The sequence below is a fragment of the Trichoplusia ni genome, chromosome 1 (genome assembly GCF_003590095.1).
Source record: "Trichoplusia ni isolate ovarian cell line Hi5 chromosome 1, tn1, whole genome shotgun sequence".
Lineage (NCBI taxonomy): Eukaryota > Metazoa > Arthropoda > Insecta > Lepidoptera > Noctuidae > Trichoplusia > Trichoplusia ni.
This window is the reverse complement of record NC_039478.1, coordinates 18,558,705-18,581,593: the sequence shown is the minus strand read 5'-3', so window position 1 is coordinate 18,581,593 and position 22,889 is coordinate 18,558,705. Positions and strand designations below refer to the sequence as shown.

Genomic DNA, 22,889 nt, shown 5'->3' with positions numbered 1-22,889 from the left:
TATGATTAAACCTATAAATAAAATCAGGTTTTTTGACTAGTGATATACAAGAAGATTCATCAAATATGATGGTAAAATACGGTAATACCTTAATTAAGAAACCATTAAAAAAATATTCAATGAGAAAACCTTTTTTTTTATCTCTCCCTTTTTAAATGATGGCTAGGATTGGACTAAGTCGTAAGCTATTGTTATGCATTCAGAGAATCTAACCACTGACTTGACTCATTCCCACATGTCACCTTTTCCAGACGAAACGACTATCACGAATTTTTGATTCTGTATTACTGCAACTCCTGATTCTTTGATAAAAAAGAAGAGATTACACTGATACCCCTAAAACAAATCCAAAACATTTTCCAGATGTCATTGACATCCCTTTCCCTCCAATAAACTATTACGCCATCTTACATTTTCCGAAAATGTACGTTATTAGCACGCATTAGGCTTCATACGCCTGTTGCCATGTTTATGAGGCGATCTGAAACGGGTCGCGACCCACATATTTCCTGAGACACAATGTGCCTGAATCCTACCACCATCTTTTGAAGCAGATGGTGTGGAAACGAGACACTGCTCTACATCGCATAGAGCGATATCCCCCTCTTCCATAACTGTTACCGTCTTACTTAAAGGTGATGGTGAGGTCAAGATGCCATCTTGCTTTGTAAGAGATGCATTAGGGAGAGTATTTACTTTTATGTTAATGGCTTTTAATTTTGAAATGGAAATGGATGACGATGTCAAAGGTTTTGTTTTCAAGATTTTTTTTACGACAATCGAGTATCATTTTTTTACTTTGAGTAAACCTAAATAGTGATGTAGTTTTGGATATGTATTTCGTTCGTTATAAAATTATTCAGAACAAAATAATATAATACGGTACAATATGCGAAACTTAGAACATGACTTGAATCTTTGTAAATACGTCGTATTTAGAGAAAAATATTACAATTTTCATTAAGTTCATCCTATTTTCAGAGGCATCTCAACCGAGGAGATTAGTCTTGGAAAATGTAATAAATCTTCCATGCGACTAAAATTAGTCTACATGTCGATATTAATATACCACAGAAATATGCTCTCGGGAGTATTACACGCAATGTAATATGTTCCTTTTTAATATCATTACCATCAGGGCCGACCGACATTGACCGAGATGATATTTGAAACGATTTAGATATTAAATTGAAGATAGAAAACTTAAATCCTTTTTATATTTTTTTGTGACTCTAAGCCCCCAACGGCCATCGGTCAAGCTGTTTAAGAGGCATTCAGTAAATTACACACTTACCGTAGAGGTACTTTTGCGGGCTATGTCACAAAAACGGGTTTTAGGAAGAACGAGAACCTAGGCCGTTTCTGTTAAAAAAGAATTCTATTTTTATTTTTCGTTATTTTTCTTGAAATATAAAATATTTAATTATTTTTTATTAATGTTGCGTAACAGGACTTTGTCCTGTTGACTCACGCACCTTGCTAATTACATTATTATTCAAAGTAATTAAAAGTTAGATGATTTTAATTATAGTTGAGTAAAATATAGTGACGGAATGATTTTTTTTACCATCATTCTAATGTTTTGAGTGGTTCTATTTCTTATGTCTATTACATTATTTTAAGATTATTCTTGTTTTTTTTTTATTTTGTCATATTCAAAACACGTTAATAGTTTTATACATTTCGTTCCTTGTTTAATAAAGCACTAATAAATTTATCACACTCAAGGCACATGCACAAAACAATAAGACCTGAGACAAACATTCGTGATTCACGCCGAAATCGAACCCGTGACACGTCGCGCACACTGGGATTGGCGTGGTAGCCTAAACAACTCGGCTATTCATGCAGTCATATTATTTACTCGTGCAAGAATACGATTTTATGGAAGGTAACAATATCCATTTATTTTTTTTAATTGTGCCAATTTAAATCCCTCGAACAGACTAAAAAATATTTAAAAACGTCCATTTTATACCAACTGATAGCTAAACATTATAACCATCCAAACAACAGTCAACAAGATAAATATTAAGACAAAACATTGAAGCGATTTATAACCAATAATTATAAGCATTGGTATTATAAAGAGAAATTACTCGCATAAATTATAGCTTGGTTTTCTATGAATCAGTGTATCGTAAACACCTGGTCAGGAATAGGTGACCACGTGGCAATAAGGTCATATGTGTAATGATTTCGTGTGGCGAATTTATAATCGACGATATGACGAGGCAGCGAAGCGGCGTGGAGACGTCACGGATATTCTGAAGATTTTGACCAATGAGATATATAGTCCAACTAGGATAGGACTAGGGATACATATAAGTTATGATTTTCTACCTCCACATTTTCCATTGTATCTTTGCTCCGCTATATAGAAGCTATATAGAATCACGCTGCGACTAATAGGAGTGAAGATACAATATAAAATGTGGAAAAAAAAGGGCAGGTATAAATCATAACTTACATCTTCTAACCACGCGGACGAAGTTGCGGGCAACAGCTAGTATTAGTATAGACTAAAACCTTACTCGATGAATGGTCTATTCAACACTAAAATATTTTTTCAATTCGAACCAGTAGTTCCTGAGATTAGCGCGTTCAAACAAACAAACAAACTCTTCAGCTTTATATATTAGTATAGATTAAGTAGTTAAAGACATTTTTACTTCTGTATTTTTGCTGACTGAGTTGTTTTTGAATATTTTTGATGGTTTTAAATTAAAAAACCTTAAAAATTTCATCAAGTTTGGCCCAGTAGTTTTTATTTGCAGTCGATGTTATGTTTCTATTCTCTTAACAATATTATAGAAGGGCCACATTGTGGTATTGTACCATAAGATGTCCCGATGTTCTTTTTGAGTTAAACTATGCTGTCTTGGGTTTTCCATGGAAAGAAAGTTGTTGGAGAAGTTTGCAAGTCATCGAAACTCTGATATCAGTATTAAGATGAAGCCTCTTAAAGAATATTAAAGTTGTATTCAAATATGGTACCTTCACATTTTGACAACTTTTCCCAATAAATTCCCTCGCAAAACAATTTGACACCGACACAAAATTGTCTCTTCAAACATAGTTAAAATGTCACATTAATTATGAACTTAAAAATACCTTTAATACCGGAAAATGAGTAATTTAGTCTGTCCGGTGTAATTATGGCGGGAAAGTTGCGTGAGCCGATTAAAAGCAAGGATGAGGGCTCCACGAAACTCTGCCTTCGGAATAATTCATCATTTCAGGCAGTTTAAAATTAAAAGCTAAAGTACTTAAAGTTTAAATATAATGTCAAATATTTCTTCATCGATCATAAATCAATAGTTTAACGACTATTTTATTATGGATGGAAGGAATAAAAACACTTAGTTAAACATCATTAATTAAACAGTAACAAATTATAATATTTGGAGAATAGTCCTGTTCAAGCCTTTGTTTGTGGTAAGGTAGGTACGAGAATCCTTAAAGCGAAGGAGGTGGGTACCTCCTTCGGATAGAATGTGGATAGTGTCAGACTCTTGTTGACAAAACCCGATTAGTCCCGATCAGTCGTTACGTTTTAATCCGTTGCAATTGTACACAATCATAATCAATTCAAACTTTACTTCTATATATTTATTACGTAAATAAAATAAAATGTTCAAATAACTTTGCTTCATAACACTCGTACATCTAAATATTTAAATAAAACCGAGTTCACACAATACCCTTACAATTTATCGCCTCATTTTCCACAATGACACCATCCTCGTGCCATTAACTCAAGAAGATGTAAACACGGCTTTATCACATTTATACACGCGAATATATACGTTACATTAACAAAAATAAAAGGCTAGAAGTTAATGGTGTAAATATGTGAAGAATTAGTTGACAAATGTTTGAAATAGAACGTGCGAAGGACATTCATGAATAAAAGGGGACTTGAGTGAGCTTTTGAAATTGTAAAAAGTGTTCATTTGATGATTTTATTGGCAATCTCGTTTAGCTTTTAGTTTTAATTAAAATAAATGACTACCACGACAAGGAATTGAATCCCTGTGTCATGGAGGCTCCACAAACATTTAAGTCAGTTGCATGAAGAAGAAGCAATTGTGTATCACACAAAATGATGCTTGTCTTGAATGCGATTGAATTGTCGGCAGCCATTTTTTTTAAATAGGCCTTTGTCAAATACTACTACTAATATAGTAGCAACTCTAAAAATAAAATTCATAATGAAGGAATGAAAACCTAATACTACGGTATGAGTTTATTTCACAAAAAAATCTATATTATGATGAAAAAATATGCAAGTGTGTTTTTAACAAGGCTGAATAGTTATAGAATCAAACCCGCATGTCCACGAAGTGCCACACTTAACAAGCACTGTACCTATCCGGTCTTTACCACCAAATCTAACTCGTAACTAGATTACAATGGAAACACAAGGGATAAGAAAACGTTTACAATCGTAGCGTTATTTTTATTGCTGGTTTCGAGCCGGGTTTCGAGAATTGCGGGCTTAAATTGAAACCCTGTCATAATGTGAAGGACCAGGGTTTTGATAAGGAAATAAATGCGAAGTACTTTGTTACCCGTGTCTTAGTGTTTAGCAAAGATCCATTTTATCTTTGAAGATCTCTGTCGATCGTTTTCAACTAACGTACATAAATAAGTAATAATATTTCCTATACATTCGCTTTATAATGCAGCAATCTCTTAGATTTTTAGCAAAACATTTAACTAAAATATATTTTACTCTCATCATATCTATATCATAAAATGCGTACATCACGTAATATAACCATCCCATAATAATTTTATACTACACTAAACATCAAAGCGTACTTACATTGCATAACACATTAGCATGTGAGTATTTATGTAAACAAACACAAATTACTTCTACGGAAATACGTAGAATAACGTGCCGGCACCGTTTATTACACCCTATGTTTCCTATTAACATCCCATTATAATTTAAAGTGAGCAACTATATTTTTAAGTATGTATTTACTGAGTACTAGGCCTCAATATTTATTTAGTGAGTTCAAATAATATCAATTTATTTAAGAGCCTCTGATAACTATATATACCTCAATAATGTGGAATGCTCAGTATTTCGCATCTCAATTTGATAATCTGTGACTTCATGTACTTTTAGGTAGAAGTATTTTATAAATATTTGAGAATGAGGAAATAATTGATCACCATTATTTTCGTTGAATCTCAGATGTTTTTATCGCATTGTGCCAGAATTTCGTGCTGACACAATCTGTAGTAAAAAATTTAGCATTGCTTGCATCTGTAATCTAGATAACCTTCACCTACAATATTCACTTCCGACAACCTAGAAAGACGTCTATTTTGAAACATGAGACCACCTACAAATCCAGTGACACTGCCAAAAAGATAATTACATAAAATGACAGCGGTAATCGTTGAACATTTTGAACATTTCGCAAAACGCAGCGTGCACGGCTGGGAGCCGCGCCTGTGTATTTCCATACCATTACTCAGACAATTTGCCGACGACTTGACATTCATACCCAATGCTCGCTCGAATCATAAAACAATTTCACACTGAGTTAACAAGGAAACGGACGGGAGGAACGATCATTGACGCTACAATCCTTCCATTCATGCATCTGAATGGGTGCAGTCTTTTAACAATGACGCTATGCCCATTGGTTAGCCTCTTATGCGTCTAAGTATGATTCAGCCTGATATTGTGCAATAAACTGCAATGTTGCTGAATTCAAATCAATAATAAACAATGTAAGTTTTACGAAGGTAATAAAAAAAAAATAGGGAAATATGACGACTTATTGTCTGTTGTTCGTATTATTTTTCGTTTCGGTTCAATTTGTTCGAGGACATTACGCCGTCACCAAAACTTCCCGGTACCGAAAATCAACGCACGAAGCTAACGTGACGCACCACGTAATAACCTAAACAATAACAATTACCCCGCAGTGAAATAGCATTTAAAATCAATTTTACAAATTGTTGCCTTAAAGTTGATAACTCTACACATTATAATATTACGACGTGCAATAAAAACTGGCTGAACCCGAAAGTGCTTTGGAAATTTTAAAGATAGAAGGGGTCTACCACTGCCCCTCAAAACAACGATTACATTTGTCTAAGCGTGACGGCGCATTACAAATATAGAGTGGGGTCTCGCTTCCACAAATGCAGTCTTTCTGTGAGACTCAGCAGTAGGACCCTTGTAGGAGTCTAGGGAATGGCCATGCTCTTTCGCGATATGACAATCTCAGTACTTCACGTTTTACATAGCATATGTTAAATTTTGTATTGCGATCGCAAGGGATTGTGATATTTGATATTCATAAAGACAATATAATGGCACTTATTTCTGAACAGTCCCAGAAATAGAGTTTTATGTTTCAGTTTTTGTCATCGTGCTTTTGTTTACTTTGCTGTCGTTCTAAAGGGAGTACTGCAATAGTTTACTTTTGAAAACACCTCATGGGTATATTGAACGACTGCAAAGAAGTTTAGCAACACACAAGGTCCTTCATTTATTATGAATTGAAGAAACAGTGCTACATTTGATTGAGCTTTTTGATTTACATCAGGCACTTCATTTCAGTTCATGAACTAACTCCAAATAAATCAATCGATGACTAAGCAGTATTTTTAATTTTTTATCTACAGTAATATAAAACTTTTACTGTTCGCATTAACGGTACATTACGGTGAAGCTACCGGAACGCCTTGCGCTGGCGCAGCGCCAAATGTCACCACGATTTGAACTTGGAACGCTGTTATTCTTGTAACATACACCATGTTATTTGTACTCAAAAATGTCGCGATATAGGATTTTATAGGCGGACTGGAGGAGTAGAGTCGTTATAACAGTTAGGGTCTTATGACTGGCTAGTTTGGTTCTGAAATGGTACAATCGAAACTAATCAAGATCGTGTAGCAATCCTGTATTATTAGCTTCGCGTCGTTAGCTGACGATCGAGGGTAGATCCTACTCGTGCCACTGTATCAATTTGCGCTTGTGTCTGTTTTCAGAAGACCTATTCGATCTCAATTCGTTTGAAAAAGTCCTCGATAATTATGAGAGTAAGCCTGCCAGTATTGTGATCCATATCTATTTATTTACAATTTTTTTGTAACGGGCATGGAAGTTTCCTCGTAATGCTAATTTCATCAATTATTATGTAGTCTCATTCTTCTTTGACATGGGTCTTGAGTCCTATTGCTGTTTCATTATTTATTATTACTGTTTAGTTTAGGTTTATTTGTATTTTGTTTATGGACGGTCTTTAGATCTAGAATGCTTATTGCGAGATCAAACAAACTAATAGAGCTTTCCAGGATCTTCTTCAAAACGTACTAAAATTAATAACCTCCAGCTGTCTTTGTCCGCTGACGTAAGATATGGGGTTACCTATTTTGGGCCGCAACGAGAATATAAATTTTGAATAAAATTACATCAATTTCCCTTTTCATGAAATTGGACGGGAGCCAGGACTCGCCAAGGATAACAATTGGCAAGCACTGACCATCATCATCATAATCCAATGCCAATATATTTGACACCCACTTTATGTTTCGGAACTTCAAATCCATCTTGAATTTTCTTTTGAGAAAATTGTAGGTGGATCTTTATAATGAGAAGTGTGTCAATATTAAAAGAAAATAATTATAGTATCCTGTATTCCTTAACCTACTTTTAGATATTTTAATCCGTTAGTATCCAAATTCGCTCGTCCAGCCCTCTAATGAAAACAAAGCCTCAGCTTGCTGAAATAATTTATCCTGAACCAGATATTAATCTTGCTGGAGATCATAAGACGAATTTCAGATAGAACAAGACCACTTTCCCTAGTTTCTTGCCTGAACAAAGCCAAATCTTATTTCGGATCCATCACATACAAGAAGCACCTGAAAATTACGAAATAATTTCTGTTCCAGATTGAAAACTGTCTCGCGGTAACTTTTTAAATTTATCCTGTAATTTAGGGCCGTCGTCGACGAAGTTGGAACCAGAATACATTTACATATAGGTTCCGCTTAATAGTAATGATTGATGATCTAATGGTGGGACATTATGAATTCGAATGAAATTTCTTGAAATTGTGAGAAATATGAAGTTGATCTAAATTAGGTGTGTTACATGTTACATCAAGCATTTGGCTGCAAATGTAATCCGTTGGATTGCGGAAGATTCTGAGGAAAGAAAGGTAAAATGATAAAATATGTTTTTATTCAATAGATCATAAATAAAAAATATCTTCTAGTATGTCAAACTAACCTTGTAATCTTGGTTCAAATTGTATAATTATTCCGATACCAACACCATAACACACCAGTGGAAATTTCTTCAAGGTAATTGCTTCCGCCCACTAAAATTCTATAAATGATTTATCCACAGATTTACGGTTTTGATGGGCACTGACGGAGTTAAAAGGAAGCGGTTTATGATCATGAGATTATAGAAAATATATAAAATTTTAACACCTTCAGTCATCTTCGAGCTTGCGCAAAAATGAGATAAACTGTCAGGTCTTTATAAACAGATATTGCGCCGTGGAATATATCATGCATCTCAGCTGGCAGGTGAGTTGTTTCTCATATTAAAAAAATGTTTTTGTACGTAAAATTTTCTGACTTGTATTTAAGTAAAACAAAGGACACAGCGTGGGCATAGATCAAAATTCTGACTAAAATCATCTTGACCCATGTCTGCCTTAAATAAGGTCAGAAAGTTCAAACTTTCAAATTTAAGTCAAAGATTTTTGTCCAGCTAATAGGGAGACTAGCATATACATATGTATATACTGACCTTCGGAGAATCCTGCAGTTTTGTTGGTATTTTTTTCTAATCGAACATCATTTATTTTTAGCTGACATACGCAGGCCAAATAATTGTAATCTTTAAACTGTAAGTCTCAATATCATATGACGATTGGCGTAGAATTTACAATTACGAAGGCAATAAAAACTAATTTTAGATGTTACGCTAATAACTTATATTTTAATTCGGAGTCTTATAAGCAGCTTATAAAATTAACATATCATCGATGCCATAACAGATCATAGTGACATCTGGGTTGATGCCAAAATCGTAATTATAATTATGCGTAAAGTTCCCCTTAGCGACGAACTTATGCCGTGACATTGATACTTTGACATAATTACCTTCATTAACAAATGCTAAATATGAATTCCTAGTTTAATATCTTGATTTAGTCAAAAATCTATATGTGACCATGTGGTATTCCGTAAGATTTAGTAAATGGAGAAGCAAACCAGTTGTGTTTGATAAAAAAATCTGGCAACGCTGGACAAAATGGATAGAGTGATCCATGAGACTTATTATAGACCTCTGCTTGGTATGAGGACCAGAACGAACCGAAATGTACTACAATTCAAATTTGAAAAATAAAGTACTTTGTAGTATTATTATATTAAAGGGAGAAAAAAATGAATTACTTCCATCAACTCACATAAGATCACATATTGTTAGTACTGGTACATTCATGACCAACAACATAAACTTTTCAAAACTTGTCTTATTTAAAACAGTATATAGCGTAATTTGTAATTAAATAGTAGGTAAATTAAAAGTAAAATTGAAGGTTCTACACAATTAAGCGTTCGCCACGACTCAAGTGAACAAATCTCTAAATTCATTAAGTTACAAAAGATCTTCAAAATTAGTTCACTTTCGTTCCGTTTGTTGGGATCCGAAGGGTTTTATTAAATAGTTCCACGAATTAAGCTTTTAGCTGCCGATGTTATTCGAAGTGGCCAAGCTTATGATCTTATTAAGATAATTAGGTTTAATAGAAATTCGCGAAGTGTGTCTCAAATAGGGAAAGTTTATCATTTGGATATGAAACGTTAAGTTTCATCGCTATTTTCGTTTCAGTCGTGATTTTTTTATTAATATAAATACAAAAAGACATATTTTTGTCCGTCAAGTAGGTATTCTGACTTAGTTTCTTTCTCTATCTAAAAAAACGAGCTTAATCGACGACCTCCAATATTTTTGATGCAACGTATCATTTTTATAAATATTTTCATTTATTAAAATAACAGGTACACATTCATGTACTTAATTCGTCGTGAAATAAAACGATTAATTACGACGTTACAGCTTTCCACATTTCCATGTTAATTAGGGGTTTGAAAGATTGCCAGCTGGTGATGTCCCACGAGGTTTTAGGGTCTTGTAAACACAACACATAGAACACAACTTAAACATCTTGTACCTACTTAAGTTCACGGAAGTGTCACAGTTTTCTTCAATGTTTTTTATTTTTGTTTCACAACGATCGCATAGCATTTGTTTTTTAGAGTTACTTACGTAAAGGGTAAAAATGAAACACCTACTAAGTGCTATTCCACCGTCTGCACGTCTATCATCTAGATTTGTCGGTACAATTACCTTAAAACTCAGTTTTATTTTAGTAAATAGGTAAGTATGCGAGTTTTTTTATAAGTTTATGGATTTGAAGATGAAATGAAGACAGCATGAATCAGTCAGCGGCATAATGAATATGTAGATTTACATATACATTTTTCGTCAGTTATTAAAAAAGAATCGGACGATTTATTATGATAAGCTACTTCACGTAGAGATGTTTATTATTTCGCAAGCTTATTTATAATTGCTACGTCTAGTCCAATAATAATAAAAATAAACGAATCGATGAGACATATTCCACGCGTACCTCGTAACATGCCGATCTCTTTGAAGCGTTTTATAGTAAATAAACAATACTTCAAAGAAAACTTGACGTGGTTTGATTTAATGTGTGTGCCTTATCTATAGAAATTATGGAAAATAAACTGGTCTGGGCATCTTCAGGCGTTTTCCTAAGATATTCTTCATTTTACGATTACTACGACTTCATCTTTATGCCGCGGGGGTTTTAACAATAATCAAAGTCATATGTATAAGGTTCGTGCATGTACGTTCGTGGATCACACAAATGCTTGTCCAACACGAGGATCGATAGTGACCTTTACCCCTCGGCTATCTGAACAAATGGTGATTACATACAATATTTAATACAACCGCAAATAGGTATAATAAAAACTCTTTGCTGATTTCAGCTTGGTGCAGTCGACAATTTTTGAGAGGAAATGTCAAAACAAACTCAGGGGAAACGATACATGTAGTGACGGTGACCTTGAATGCTAAGTGGACCAAGTCCTGCAGCGCGCTATAAAAGGCATGGTTAAGGAGAGCCACACCTACTTGGCTACTCATAGGACGCAGGTGAACTGCATCCTGAATACTGCCACACATATCATAAACACCGGCTGATTTTTGTGTAAGTTTTTCAGGCGACGCGGTGACGAGAAAGAGATTTAGTTCTTAGCTGTGTATGCTAATGGGTGAACTAAGTATACACACTTAAATATAATAATGTAGGTAAGAATTAGCATAGTCACAAACAGTTAACTATGGTATCTAGTAGCATATGGATAGACTGAAAACTGATCTAATCAAAGCTCAGAAAAGGCACTTATAGCGACAGAGAGATAATGAAAAAATATTTGAGCAAACAGTACAGTTTCTTCATATTAAAAATGTACTACGCGCATGAGAGTTTTACGTTTGTGTAATAAAAAATAATGCGAGATAAAGCGGTATAAAAACATCTTCCCTAGAACACTGTTTGGATATCAAAGTTTAGTAGCACATAAAACGAAATTATTCTAAGTGTTTGCTATTCTTATTCATAATGAAGAATAAACGCAAGAAATAAAATAATATTTAAATTTGATTTTAAATATCTTCGTGCATGAAGTGTGAGTGGCTTTCATCTCTAAACAGCTACCGCCATAAGAGCTTATACTAAAGTATCATCGCGTACTTTACGCCAAATAAAACACAAAGCAAACAATAAATAAATGCCTCACACACGATAATGATTTGAAAACAGATTTATGAAAAACGAAATGCATTTTGCTGAAAAATAATTGCGGTCAACGTACTAGAGCAAATCTTGTAACTCTTGATGCAAAAAAAACATGTCACTTTCTTTGTCCTATAACAATGAATTTTCGGAGATTTTCCACCAAATTATGTTTGGTTACTTGAACAACAAAATGTTAGATAAACTGCCTACTCTTAATACTGGAAATAAGCCTCCCTAAGGGACGATCCTAAAGAGCGAAAGGTGGGACGACAACCCAAAAATATTTAGATAGTCAATCAAATACGTCATAAAAGGGAAAATTACACTTTTTTCAAATTTAGTAGGTATGCCTGCCCCATATAACAAAAGGATGGAGTGCTTGAGAAATCACTTGTTAGTTTTTAGTCTGATATCATAGTTGGCGTGGACGAGTCAAACGCTGTGTGTGTAGGACTGAATGCAGAAGGCAGAGGACCGGGTGTTGTGGAGAAACTGAGTTGATAGATTGATAGATCCGTATGAAAAGTTAGTTCTTACATTTACTTTATAAAAGCTTTTGGAAGACAGCTGAAGTAGCAATTTGGCTCGCGCTGCTGCCGCCGCCTTTTCGGCGTACAATTTCGTACCATTGTGTAATATTATTGTGCCACCATAAAACCTACACGTGGGCGAAACAGTCAGTGATAAATAAATACTACATAGACATTACTTATTTCAAGAAATCACGCTTACCTCATAACTACATACAAAATCATCTGCAATTCAGACCCGACTTCAAATTGACTTACGACTCAGTATGAGTAATGCCAGTTTTCTATAGTAAGTATGACGTTTTTCTGTAGAGTAAAAGATCTAATTAAAAAATAATAAGTTAAAATTGCTTAGAATGCTAACAAGCTATTATATATAAAACTCTTTTGTCTCATCTATGAAAGAGACAATACGCCGGAATAAAATGTCAAAAGGTATAGAGGAAGAAAAACCTATATCAAAATTTGATTTTATGTTTCCAAAATGCTCCTCTGTATCTGGATTTTTTGAAAACTTTGTTATGCGTTATTGAATTCTAGTCTGCGGTAGAGCTTTTAAAAGTCACCTATCTTTGCGGGTAGCTCTAAAAGCTACACTTACTTATTTAGGTACCGAAACCAGAAAAATATGCAAACAGTTTTCTTTGAAACTGTTTATAATTATGTGCTTAAATGTTGTAAAATTACAATTTACTCCAGAAATCTGAACAAAAAAGAATTTATTTTGACTTTCGTGTTACTTCCCCACACCGAAAGTCAATATTAAAATATTACCGCGATTCATATAATACACAAATAAATTAATTCTAAGCTCCGTAATGAAGTATGTTCATTTCCTAATTTAATTTGAATGTTGTTTCCAGAGATATTTGGTATTCAAACATCGGTGATCATTTGGACTCAATTGTTTATTTATTTGATTTGATTTCATTCCGGACTATTTCGCTTAAGGTATATTAAATTTGTGTACCGGTGTGCACCGGTTTCAAGGTGTCGTCGCTAGCTCTGAGGTCCTGGATTCGATCCCCGGTCGGGTCAATGTAAAAATTCACATTTCTACATTGTCTCGGGTCTGGGTGTTTGTGGTACCTTCGTTGTATCTGAATTCCAAAACACAAGTGCTTTAGCAACTTACTTTGGGTTCAGAACAATGTGTATGTGATGTTGTCCGCATTATTTATCTACACACAAAATATAGGAAGTAAACACATAAAACGAACAAAACGTTTTTTTATTTCAAGTATTCCGTTTCCAGGCAATGTCAAACCGTTGCAGTGATGGCTCTAGTTGCGCGGTTCCAAAATGTCATTCTTATGGAGAAAAACCTGCAAGTAGCTCCATGTCGAGTGGTACTGCAAAGCGACTGAACATTGGACAACGTGTCGCAGATTCGATCCACGCGTAGGACAAGCCTACCACGCAGGATCAAGGTTCCCTAGCATAGGTAATTGCACTTATATTATAAAATTATGTGATACTTATTACACTCTATGTGAGTGTGTTTGGGTAATGTATTTACATGAAATTTGGTTTGGAGGTACTCCGACCGTGGATTAAAACATAAGCTAGTTTTATCCGGCTAAAAGAGTGTTAAGGTTTTTGCAGCTGTCAAAAAAATCAAAATCAAAAGTTTTTATTTCAAGTAGGCCGTTTTCCAGGCACTTTCAAAACGTTAAGGTGATGGCTCTAGTTGCGCTGTCTAGCTGTAACCGACATCTGCCGGGATATACCCGATAAAGCCGGGAGCAATAGGTAGTTCCTCACATAAAGGAGGTCTCTATGTGAAATTGTTCTTTTTTTGCTTTTACCTTTTATTTTAAACATGCTGGGCTGCAAGGGCATGCTTAAATGTTGGTAAACGAGTATTTAACTTTCAAGCAACTTAAAGACTTGAAAATTTAATTATAATATGTTTGGTAAATAACTGTCCTGATTTTTTTGTAAGTCGGTTTAATAATCAAAAAGGTTTTAAAAAGTAAACTTTTTAATTCTTGGTGTACCTATAATAAACCTACCTAGAATAATGGCCATACAACACATCGTCGGGCGTTTAATTAACTTGACAAAAGAATTTCTGTGGCCTCAGCATTGAGACAAATGATTGATAAGTGCCTTTTGTTCTCTTATTGAAAGTATATCTGCTGTTATGTGATTTTTTTATGCAACTAGTACCTAAACTAAGAGAGACTCTTCAAGTTCAAGCTAAATGTCTCTACAATAATTAAAGTAACTTCTAAATAACATCATACCTTCTTCCTTAACCACCTCTTTCCCGCCGGTATTTTCCACATCAGCCATAACTACACAAGTATATTTCTAGCACAAAAACCAGACTTTAAAATAAACTTGTCACCCGTATAATTTATAACCCCTAAATTGTCCTTCACTTCACTTCACATAACTTTACACAACACATTTTCGTCAAAGGGGTATCCGAACGCAATTAAGGATGAATGAAACCAATTCCAATAACAATTTAAAAAAAAACACTCGCGTAAGTTTCGTTTCGCGCCAATACGCGTATTTTTCTGCTTGGCACACACACGTCCAAATACCACAAGAGATGATCACAAACTGGTCTATTTTCGTTGATGGAACAAATTGAAAGGTTTATATGTGAGAGCAATTTGCAACAAATACTGTACGTATGTATATTAGGTTCTTATTTGTAATTATTAGCTTTTATTTGTGAATGGAAAGACCTAAGTAAATTTAAGACTTAAATGGCTATGCTGCATAGCTTGGTTAATAAATTATTCACCGCAATGCTTTAAGTGCTCAAGATAAATTAGCAATTATCCACATTTTCTGTCAAGTATATTTATTTAACAGAGCCGCTGATAGTGACAATTGGGAATTATTTATTTATAGGATGCTTTTTATAGATGGGTGTTGTCATTTACCCGATTCTCGGGTACCTAGTCTTTAAACTGAAGAGAACTGTTTTACAATCCGACTACACCGTAGCCGAGTGGTTAAGATTACCACACAAAACCCACAATGCGCGACGGATAGCCGATTCGATCCCCAGCAGAAGAAGCTCTTGTGTGATCTAAGTCTCGGTGTGTCTTAGTATCTGACTTGAATGTTTGTGCAATCCATTTATTGAGATATGACCACGCTATGGTTAAAAGAGGTTAAATTGTGTTACTAAAACGGGCAGTAGAAGCGTGCTAAGGCTAATCCTATTTAAAAAAATGCCTGCCTTATACTTATATCTATGAGTTTCAATTTTCAAACATTTAATATAATGCGAGCTCATCAACAGGGGACATTTAGATTTAAATGTAATAGAAAGCATTAATGTGTTCTATTTCTTCGTACGCTAAACTGCCTTTTACAGAATCCCTACTACCGCCTATAAAAATATTATAAGGTGCTGTAGTTGAGGAAAAGAGATACCGCACTCCTCTGTGTTATGCGCCATCTCTTCCACAACTCGGGCAGTACTACATTATAAAATGTTATAAGACCACCCCAACGAACATAGAGACTAATATCCAGTATGTGAATTGGAGGTCATCCTTGACAATCATTTTTGACCCTGAAATGAATATCGTTCGCTATTAAGTATTGTCTCAAATGTCAGCGTTGCATCGTACATTATGTAGATGACAGACTATTAACCATTTACCTATTCAGCCATGAATACAATAGCGCCGTATGTTGTCTAGTATTTTTGTTTGTAACTAGTATGTGAGGTTTTGAATGTTAGGCATTTTACGGAGTGAACTAAAGAGATTTTGCAATATTACTTTTAGCTAAGTGATTTTTTTTTATAATCGTTAACGTCAATAGAAAACGCTCGAATGGATGAAGATGACAGATCAAAGTCACGTGATTAATCAATACGATAATTGTCATTTTCCTACATTTGAGCGTTAATCGGAGATCGAACTCGCGATACGTATACCACTCTTCTATCCGTGCAGTCAAATATATTATGCGGCACAAGCGCGTGTTCACGTGTGCTCTATAAAAATAATATGCTTGCACCTGTGTAGGTGTAATCTCTATTCCAAATACTCTGGCAATCCAAGACGACTGAAGTGATACGTGAACTCTTTAACACGGAAATAGTGACATTCATTTTAAAACTTATACAAATTTTTCATTTTAATACTTAATAACGGATTATTATAGTTTTGGTACAAACACACAAAAAAAAAATTGTTAAAAGAAATTAAAGGCCTTCATAACAATAACTTTTAATAAAAAATAAATATTTTGGCTAAATAAATCAAGTTTTTTTTAGCCTGGCAGTTCTGAATGTAACTGTCAATGTCAAATAACATCTGTCTTGTCATACTTATGTCACTCGGAGTCTTCACAAGCAAGCGCAATGTTTTTGTAGTTTATTTTACTCTAAATAACCTCTTAAAACTGATAAAGCTGACATAAATAAGTAGTTTTACTTAGTTAATAAGTATTGGTGTTAAATAAGTGTACTTAAGATGGCAGAAGAAGATGATAACTTGCATCGTTTGGAGGGAACATCGGGCGATGCTCCGGGCGGTCTTATTTTAAAAAAGAAGGAAGCCCCTGCTGAATTTCAGTTTGCAAAGCCTTCGTTATTGGGTCTGGATAAGCTGGCTGCTGCGAAGCGTAAACAGAACCGTCTGATATCATTCCAAGATGACAATAATGATGATGATGCTGATAGCAACAAGGGGGAAGCTAGTACCTCTAAGGAACGTAAATATAGGAAGCATAACGAAGAAACGCCGACGTACACTGGTGGTATATCAGAACAAGCGCGGGAACGGATGCTGGAGCGATTACAAAGGTGAAGAAGTTTGTTTTACTTGTTGCACTGTTGTGGTAAATTATAAGTCTGTTTGTATTTCATAATATGAGGAAATAACAGAATAATTTTTGAATTATATGATTTTCTAGTTGCTTTAGCGCTCTGTAACTGGTGAAAGTATTAGAAATATCAAAATTTTATACATTAATAAACTTTTTAAATGAGCTGAACTTTTAAACTAAGTTTATGGACAAACTGAAGTAATTCTTATACTATCGCATAATAAAGTATTCCTATATGCATAGCATTTTATAGTTCAATAGGCAAAACATAAAAAATCTTCTATTAATGTAATAAAATTTTGACGATAAAATAGGTTAGGTAGTATCTTTTTAGTAAGGATCACTTTTTATTTGTGGGTAGTGGTAATTTGATCATAACCTTGTTCATGTTTCACATTTTTTGTCAGAATAAATGTTTTTTTTTTGTGGAAAAAACACTGCTTTAATACAATATAAACTATTGAGGTGATATTTGTTGGAATCCCAAAAAATATTTCTAATGTCTCATTGCGGTGGAATATACAGCATACTTTCATCCAAACCGAGAAGGTACAGCATTGATTACCTAACCAGCTCCTTATTGCCAGTTTCAGATTCTAACAGTTTGAATCCAGGTTTCCTCACAATGTTTTTCTATAACATTTTTAGTCGCTTCTAAGAGTAATTATGCCTTTAATAAGAGATGGTCTTTAATATATTGAAAATGTCACATTGGTTCTTGGATCGAACCTATAAGGTCACCCTGACATCTTCCCAGGATCCCAAACATACATGAGAAGATCGTGAGGCCTACATTGTTAATCTCAGCTGAGCGAACACAAACAAAAAATAAAACTGGATTCAGTAATTTTGTTACATCGCTGATGGCAAGCCAAGTTTCATAACTGGTGCTTATTTTTAACATCAGGAGAATATTTTAAGGCTCCTTAATAAAAGCTCTAATGAAAGTTATAATAATATGATAAAATATTGTGGTTTCCTTATCATTAATACTACCCACCTACAAGTCATCTGTCCTCAAAGCATTTGAAAAGTTTAACTCATATATTGTTTTATTTGTTATTGTAAACATCTAAATACAGGAATACTAAATAAGTACCAAGTAATATAGTACAGTAACAAAATTGGGCAATTATTTTAATAGGTTTTAATAGTTGGAGCCTCAAACCAATACTTCAAATCTCCGAAAATGGCATACCTTTTTAACAAGCCAGTTAACAGTTACATTAAATGCTTTGTTTAACTTACAGAAGGGAAAAGGAAGCAAAAGAAAAAGGTGTTCACAATTCAACACAAGAAGAAAAGAAAACAAGATCGAAAGATGACGAAGATGATCGTTATTACCGCCACCGTTACGACAGGAGGGATCGTGATAGAGACAGGAGAAGGGATGATAGGAGAGACGACAGGAGAGAGAGGGACAAAGATAGAGATAGAAGGAAAGATAGAGACTCGGATAGAAGAGATCGTGATTCTGACAGGAGAGGGGATAGCTCTAGAAGAAGTTACTATGAACCCAGGTTTAAGGATGAACCTAGGACTCCTAAGTATGAAGCACTATTTTTTTGCTTAATATTACCGAAGTGTTAAAAAAGTTGCTGTCATTAAGATGTTTAAATCTTTCAATTTCTATTTCATAATAACTTTCGTGAGGCAGATTCATAATTGTTGGCATAAGTTTAACTCACCTGACTAGTTTTAAACCCAATGAAATACCTTAATCTTGGAGTCTTTTCATGAAGGCAATTTTATGAGATAATATTTGCTTGAAATAACGACAATATTCAATGACTACCTATAATTTCAGTTTGAAAGTACTAAAACCAACTGACAAGACACCATGGGACGATGATGACGATGATCCGAAGGCACCGCTCCGTAAGTCCAGCTGGGACTTCCCGACGCCGCTTACTCGGGAGTATGGGGCTGACCGGTCTCAACGCAGTGACAGAAGTGGAAAGCCGATGAGAGACTATAAGGGAAGACCATATGATAACACTCCTAGACCCTCGCCACACAAGTAAGTTTGATTCAATAACTGGTAAAAGTGCATGAGTATATTATCAATAAGTATACATATAACTATAGTATGCAAGCATGGCTAAGTGGTAAAAATCTCCATGCAAAACCCACAATGTGCGACGTGTCACGGGCTCGAGCCCGCTTAGGACAAGCATTTGTGTGATGCTTGTTCTGAGTCTGAGTGTCTTTGTACATGTAATTTGAATGTTAGTAACCCTAGTCTGTGGAGTCAACATATGATAATAAAGTTTTTTTTAAAGAGCTGTTCACACCAACATAAAAACGATTGTGCAGATTAAGATATGTATATACTAATATAAGTACTAATATAAAACTTAATATGTATAATTTCAGATTTGCTAGTTCGAGACGTGCAGTCGATATAGAGGATCCAGATTGGGAGGAAGCCGAAAAGAAATTGGATCGAGCCTGGTACAATATGGGTGAAGGTAAATAATATTGTTAATTATTTTTGCCACTCCTTGCCTTACACAAAAATCTTTTTGTCGTATACCCAAACAATCACTCAGTTAAAAACCGCCCTTAATGTCTATAACTTAGAACGGTTATATACACCGTGATTTTAGTCGTCTTACAAAAGCTGCCCAGTTCATGTATCCAATGACTAGAACACGTTCATGATAAAAAAAATAGGTATTTATGAGATTTGAATAAATTTAAAATGCAATTTTTATTCAATATTTTGATTATAATAGGGCGCAGGCGGCGGAGTTTTTATCATTTTTAAGAGTATATTTCAGATTTCTCTTGTTTAATTTTTCTTCGTACTTATTATTTTAGTTGATGATAAAAAAATAATAGTCGCGCCTAGGTGTATTTTACGTCGGATACAAGAACTGGGCTGCTTTTGTAAGACGACTAAAAAATCACCGTGTATATACATATATACTTAGAACGGTTTATTGTGTGTATACGACATTGAGGAACCTTAACCTTGCCTTAACTACCTATGTCTTTAACTATGATGTATGTATGTAAATAACTGCTACGTTAAATGTTTGTTTGTGACATTTTCTCTAATTAACATAATAAATTTCAGGCGAAGCCGATGAATCCGATCCTTTTGCCGGCACGTCTGCTGAATACGTAGCTCGCAAAGAGGAACAAATTGAGAAACGGCGCAACCGTAAAGTGTCCGCCCAACGACAGCAGATAGACAAAGACAACGAGCTGTGGGAGCGAAACAGAATGCTGACCAGCGGTGTCGTGCATGCTATTAATGTTAACAATGATTTGGATGAGGTATGGATCGGAATATATGTTTTTAATTGACTAGATATTGCCTCATGAAATAAGTTGCAATTGCAAATTGCATTTTCCAATAAATTAATATAGTACCTTAAATTGCAGCTCCTAAAGTCAGACTGTATATTTATTGAAGCTATTTCAAAGGCAATCTCTGGGCGTATCGTCGTCTCAACTCCACAACGACAAAATCCTATCTATTTATGAGTAAAGGGCACAGGGGGCGCTACTGTGCTAAAATGCTGTATGCATAAGTGCTGTTGATTTTGTTGCGCCGTTCATTTTTCACACATAGAGCACTTAAAAACGGTGATCTAATATCGACACTGATTTTCAAAAAGTGCCACTAACGATTTTGATTAAGTTTTAAAAACTGTAGGCATTAGTAACATCAACATGTTAAGGTGACAACATTAACATTAAGCATAATTTTTTTTTAAATAGTTGACTGTCAATTTATATACAACTTACTTATAGTTCTTTCAAAAACGTGTATATTTTATACTCATACGTTAAGTAGTACTCAGCTAAATTTTCTTTTTACAGGAGAATGTTGACCGCGTACATCTGTTGGTCCACAACATTGTGCCGCCATTCCTTGATGGACGTATCGTGTTCACCAAGCAACCGGAACCCGTCATACCTGTAAGTACTGCTCAACAAAAGTAATGTTCACAATGAAAAAAATCTAACGTTTCTAAAATCTAACTAAAAGTTTTGAAGAGTAAGTAGGATATAATAGGTTACATATTTTTCCTATTTATATTTATTAATTATTCATTATAGGTATAGGATACTGTTCTACGAATAATGCATGTCAAATTTTAATGTTTTTTTTGTCTACTTAACTACTAGGTAAAAGACCCTACATCAGATATGGCGATGAACGCTCGCAAGGGCTCTGCACTTGTCAAGGCGTTTAGAGAGCAGAAAGAACGCAGGAAGGCGCAGAAGAAACACTGGAAACTAGAAGGAACTAAAATTGGTATGATTTCCATTTTGTAACAATTTCAAATTATAAATAATCTGGTTAATTATTTAAAAGGAATTTCTTATATTTATCTCCTTGTAATATTTTCGGTGTGTATTTTAGAAGTAAAGAAGGGGGGGGGGGAGGCGGTGAAGCAAGATTGTCAATAATAACATCGTCAAACTAGAATCATTAACTTAAGACTTGACTTTGACTTGTATTGAGATAAAACTGGATTTAATAAAGCCTTAGACCGCATTCGTTTTATGAAAATGTAAGGAGTTCTAACATAAAATTTATTTGATTTTTTTCAGGTAACATTATGGGTATACAGAAAAAGGAAGAAGAAATGGAAGATGGACCAACTAAGGATGCTTACAAATACGCTGAGCACTTGGACAACGGTAAGATAAAGTGAAAGGCTGGCTGTAAGATGAGTTTCTTACTAAAACTTTTTATTTCAACCAAAATTGATCTGAGTAACACGCCTTATGAACCAAATTGAACTCTATTTATTTCTTGTCGCGTAAATCAATTTTCAAGTTCCACCCTAGAGGTCTATACTGCTTTTTTCAACAGAACCAAAAGAAGTGGAATCGAAGTCGGACTTCGTGAAGAAGCTGACGATAGCTGAACAAAGACGCTACCTGCCAGTGTTTGCTGTCAGGGAGGAACTGTTACAGGTTATACGAGAGAACAGCGTCGTCATTATTGTTGGTAAGTCTACATTATTACTAGAGATTCTTTAAATCAACTGAAATATAACTATTACATGTGTTCTATCAGTTTATTTTTTAACTGTTATTGACTGAAATTGTAAGATCTTCCTTCCATTTTTTTCGTGCCAAGTTTTTCATTTCGTTCCAGTAGGTTACACAAAATTTACTAGTACTATGTTTTTGTATGGGTACCTGTGGATAATATTTAGTAGTTATTTAATTATTATTTATTTAATTATCACACTTATCTACCATTACAGGTAACTTAACCTAATGCGGTAGCTAGGACTAAACAAAGGTCTAAGTATTTATGTGAACTAAGGTTTCAAAGATTGAATAATTATGCACATAGTTGCAGGTCTAAATTCCAGCAACTGTTTTTATATGTAATTTTCTGATAATTTTGATAAGGCAATAAGTTAGCCTGATACAAATGCCCATCATTGCTCCTCCTGGAATTGCTTGTTGCTTCATCCACATTTCTCCTAGATATGAAATCCTTACTATTTACGATTCCCATGTTTCAAATTTCTGTCATTCCGCGATTTCTTGGAGTTCTCTGAATAAATTGGTTTCCAAGACTTTCAAAATCTTTGATTGATTTGTATCTTCTATAACTTTAAGTGCATTGAATTAGATGCATTAAATTTTAATTACAAAATAAGATAATACACTACAC

The 22,889-nt window shown here is 34.4% G+C and overlaps 2 protein-coding genes across 3 annotated transcripts in view; one reads left to right on the top strand and one right to left on the bottom strand.

Annotated features, from left to right (window-relative positions):
- Positions 1-15,007, bottom strand: part of LOC113497935 (adenylate cyclase type 2-like) — a 165,127-nt gene extending 150,120 nt beyond the window's left edge. For both annotated transcript variants that reach the window (XM_026877755.1, XM_026877774.1), the window contains exon 1: positions 14,674-15,007. In XM_026877755.1, coding sequence (XP_026733556.1) covers positions 14,674-14,722 — 49 coding nt within the window. In that variant the 5' untranslated portion in view covers positions 14,723-15,007. The remainder of the gene's footprint in view (positions 1-14,673) is intronic.
- A 1,717-nt stretch (positions 15,008-16,724) lies between these two features.
- Positions 16,725-22,889, top strand: part of LOC113497904 (pre-mRNA-splicing factor ATP-dependent RNA helicase PRP16) — a 110,370-nt gene continuing 104,205 nt past the window's right edge. The window contains exons 1-9 of the mRNA XM_026877710.1: positions 16,725-17,210; positions 18,484-18,780; positions 19,041-19,253; positions 19,610-19,704; positions 20,316-20,518; positions 21,068-21,166; positions 21,377-21,506; positions 21,806-21,895; positions 22,071-22,208. Of these exons, the coding sequence (XP_026733511.1) occupies positions 16,879-17,210; positions 18,484-18,780; positions 19,041-19,253; positions 19,610-19,704; positions 20,316-20,518; positions 21,068-21,166; positions 21,377-21,506; positions 21,806-21,895; positions 22,071-22,208 (1,597 nt within the window). The 5' untranslated portion in view covers positions 16,725-16,878. The remainder of the gene's footprint in view (positions 17,211-18,483; positions 18,781-19,040; positions 19,254-19,609; positions 19,705-20,315; positions 20,519-21,067; positions 21,167-21,376; positions 21,507-21,805; positions 21,896-22,070; positions 22,209-22,889) is intronic.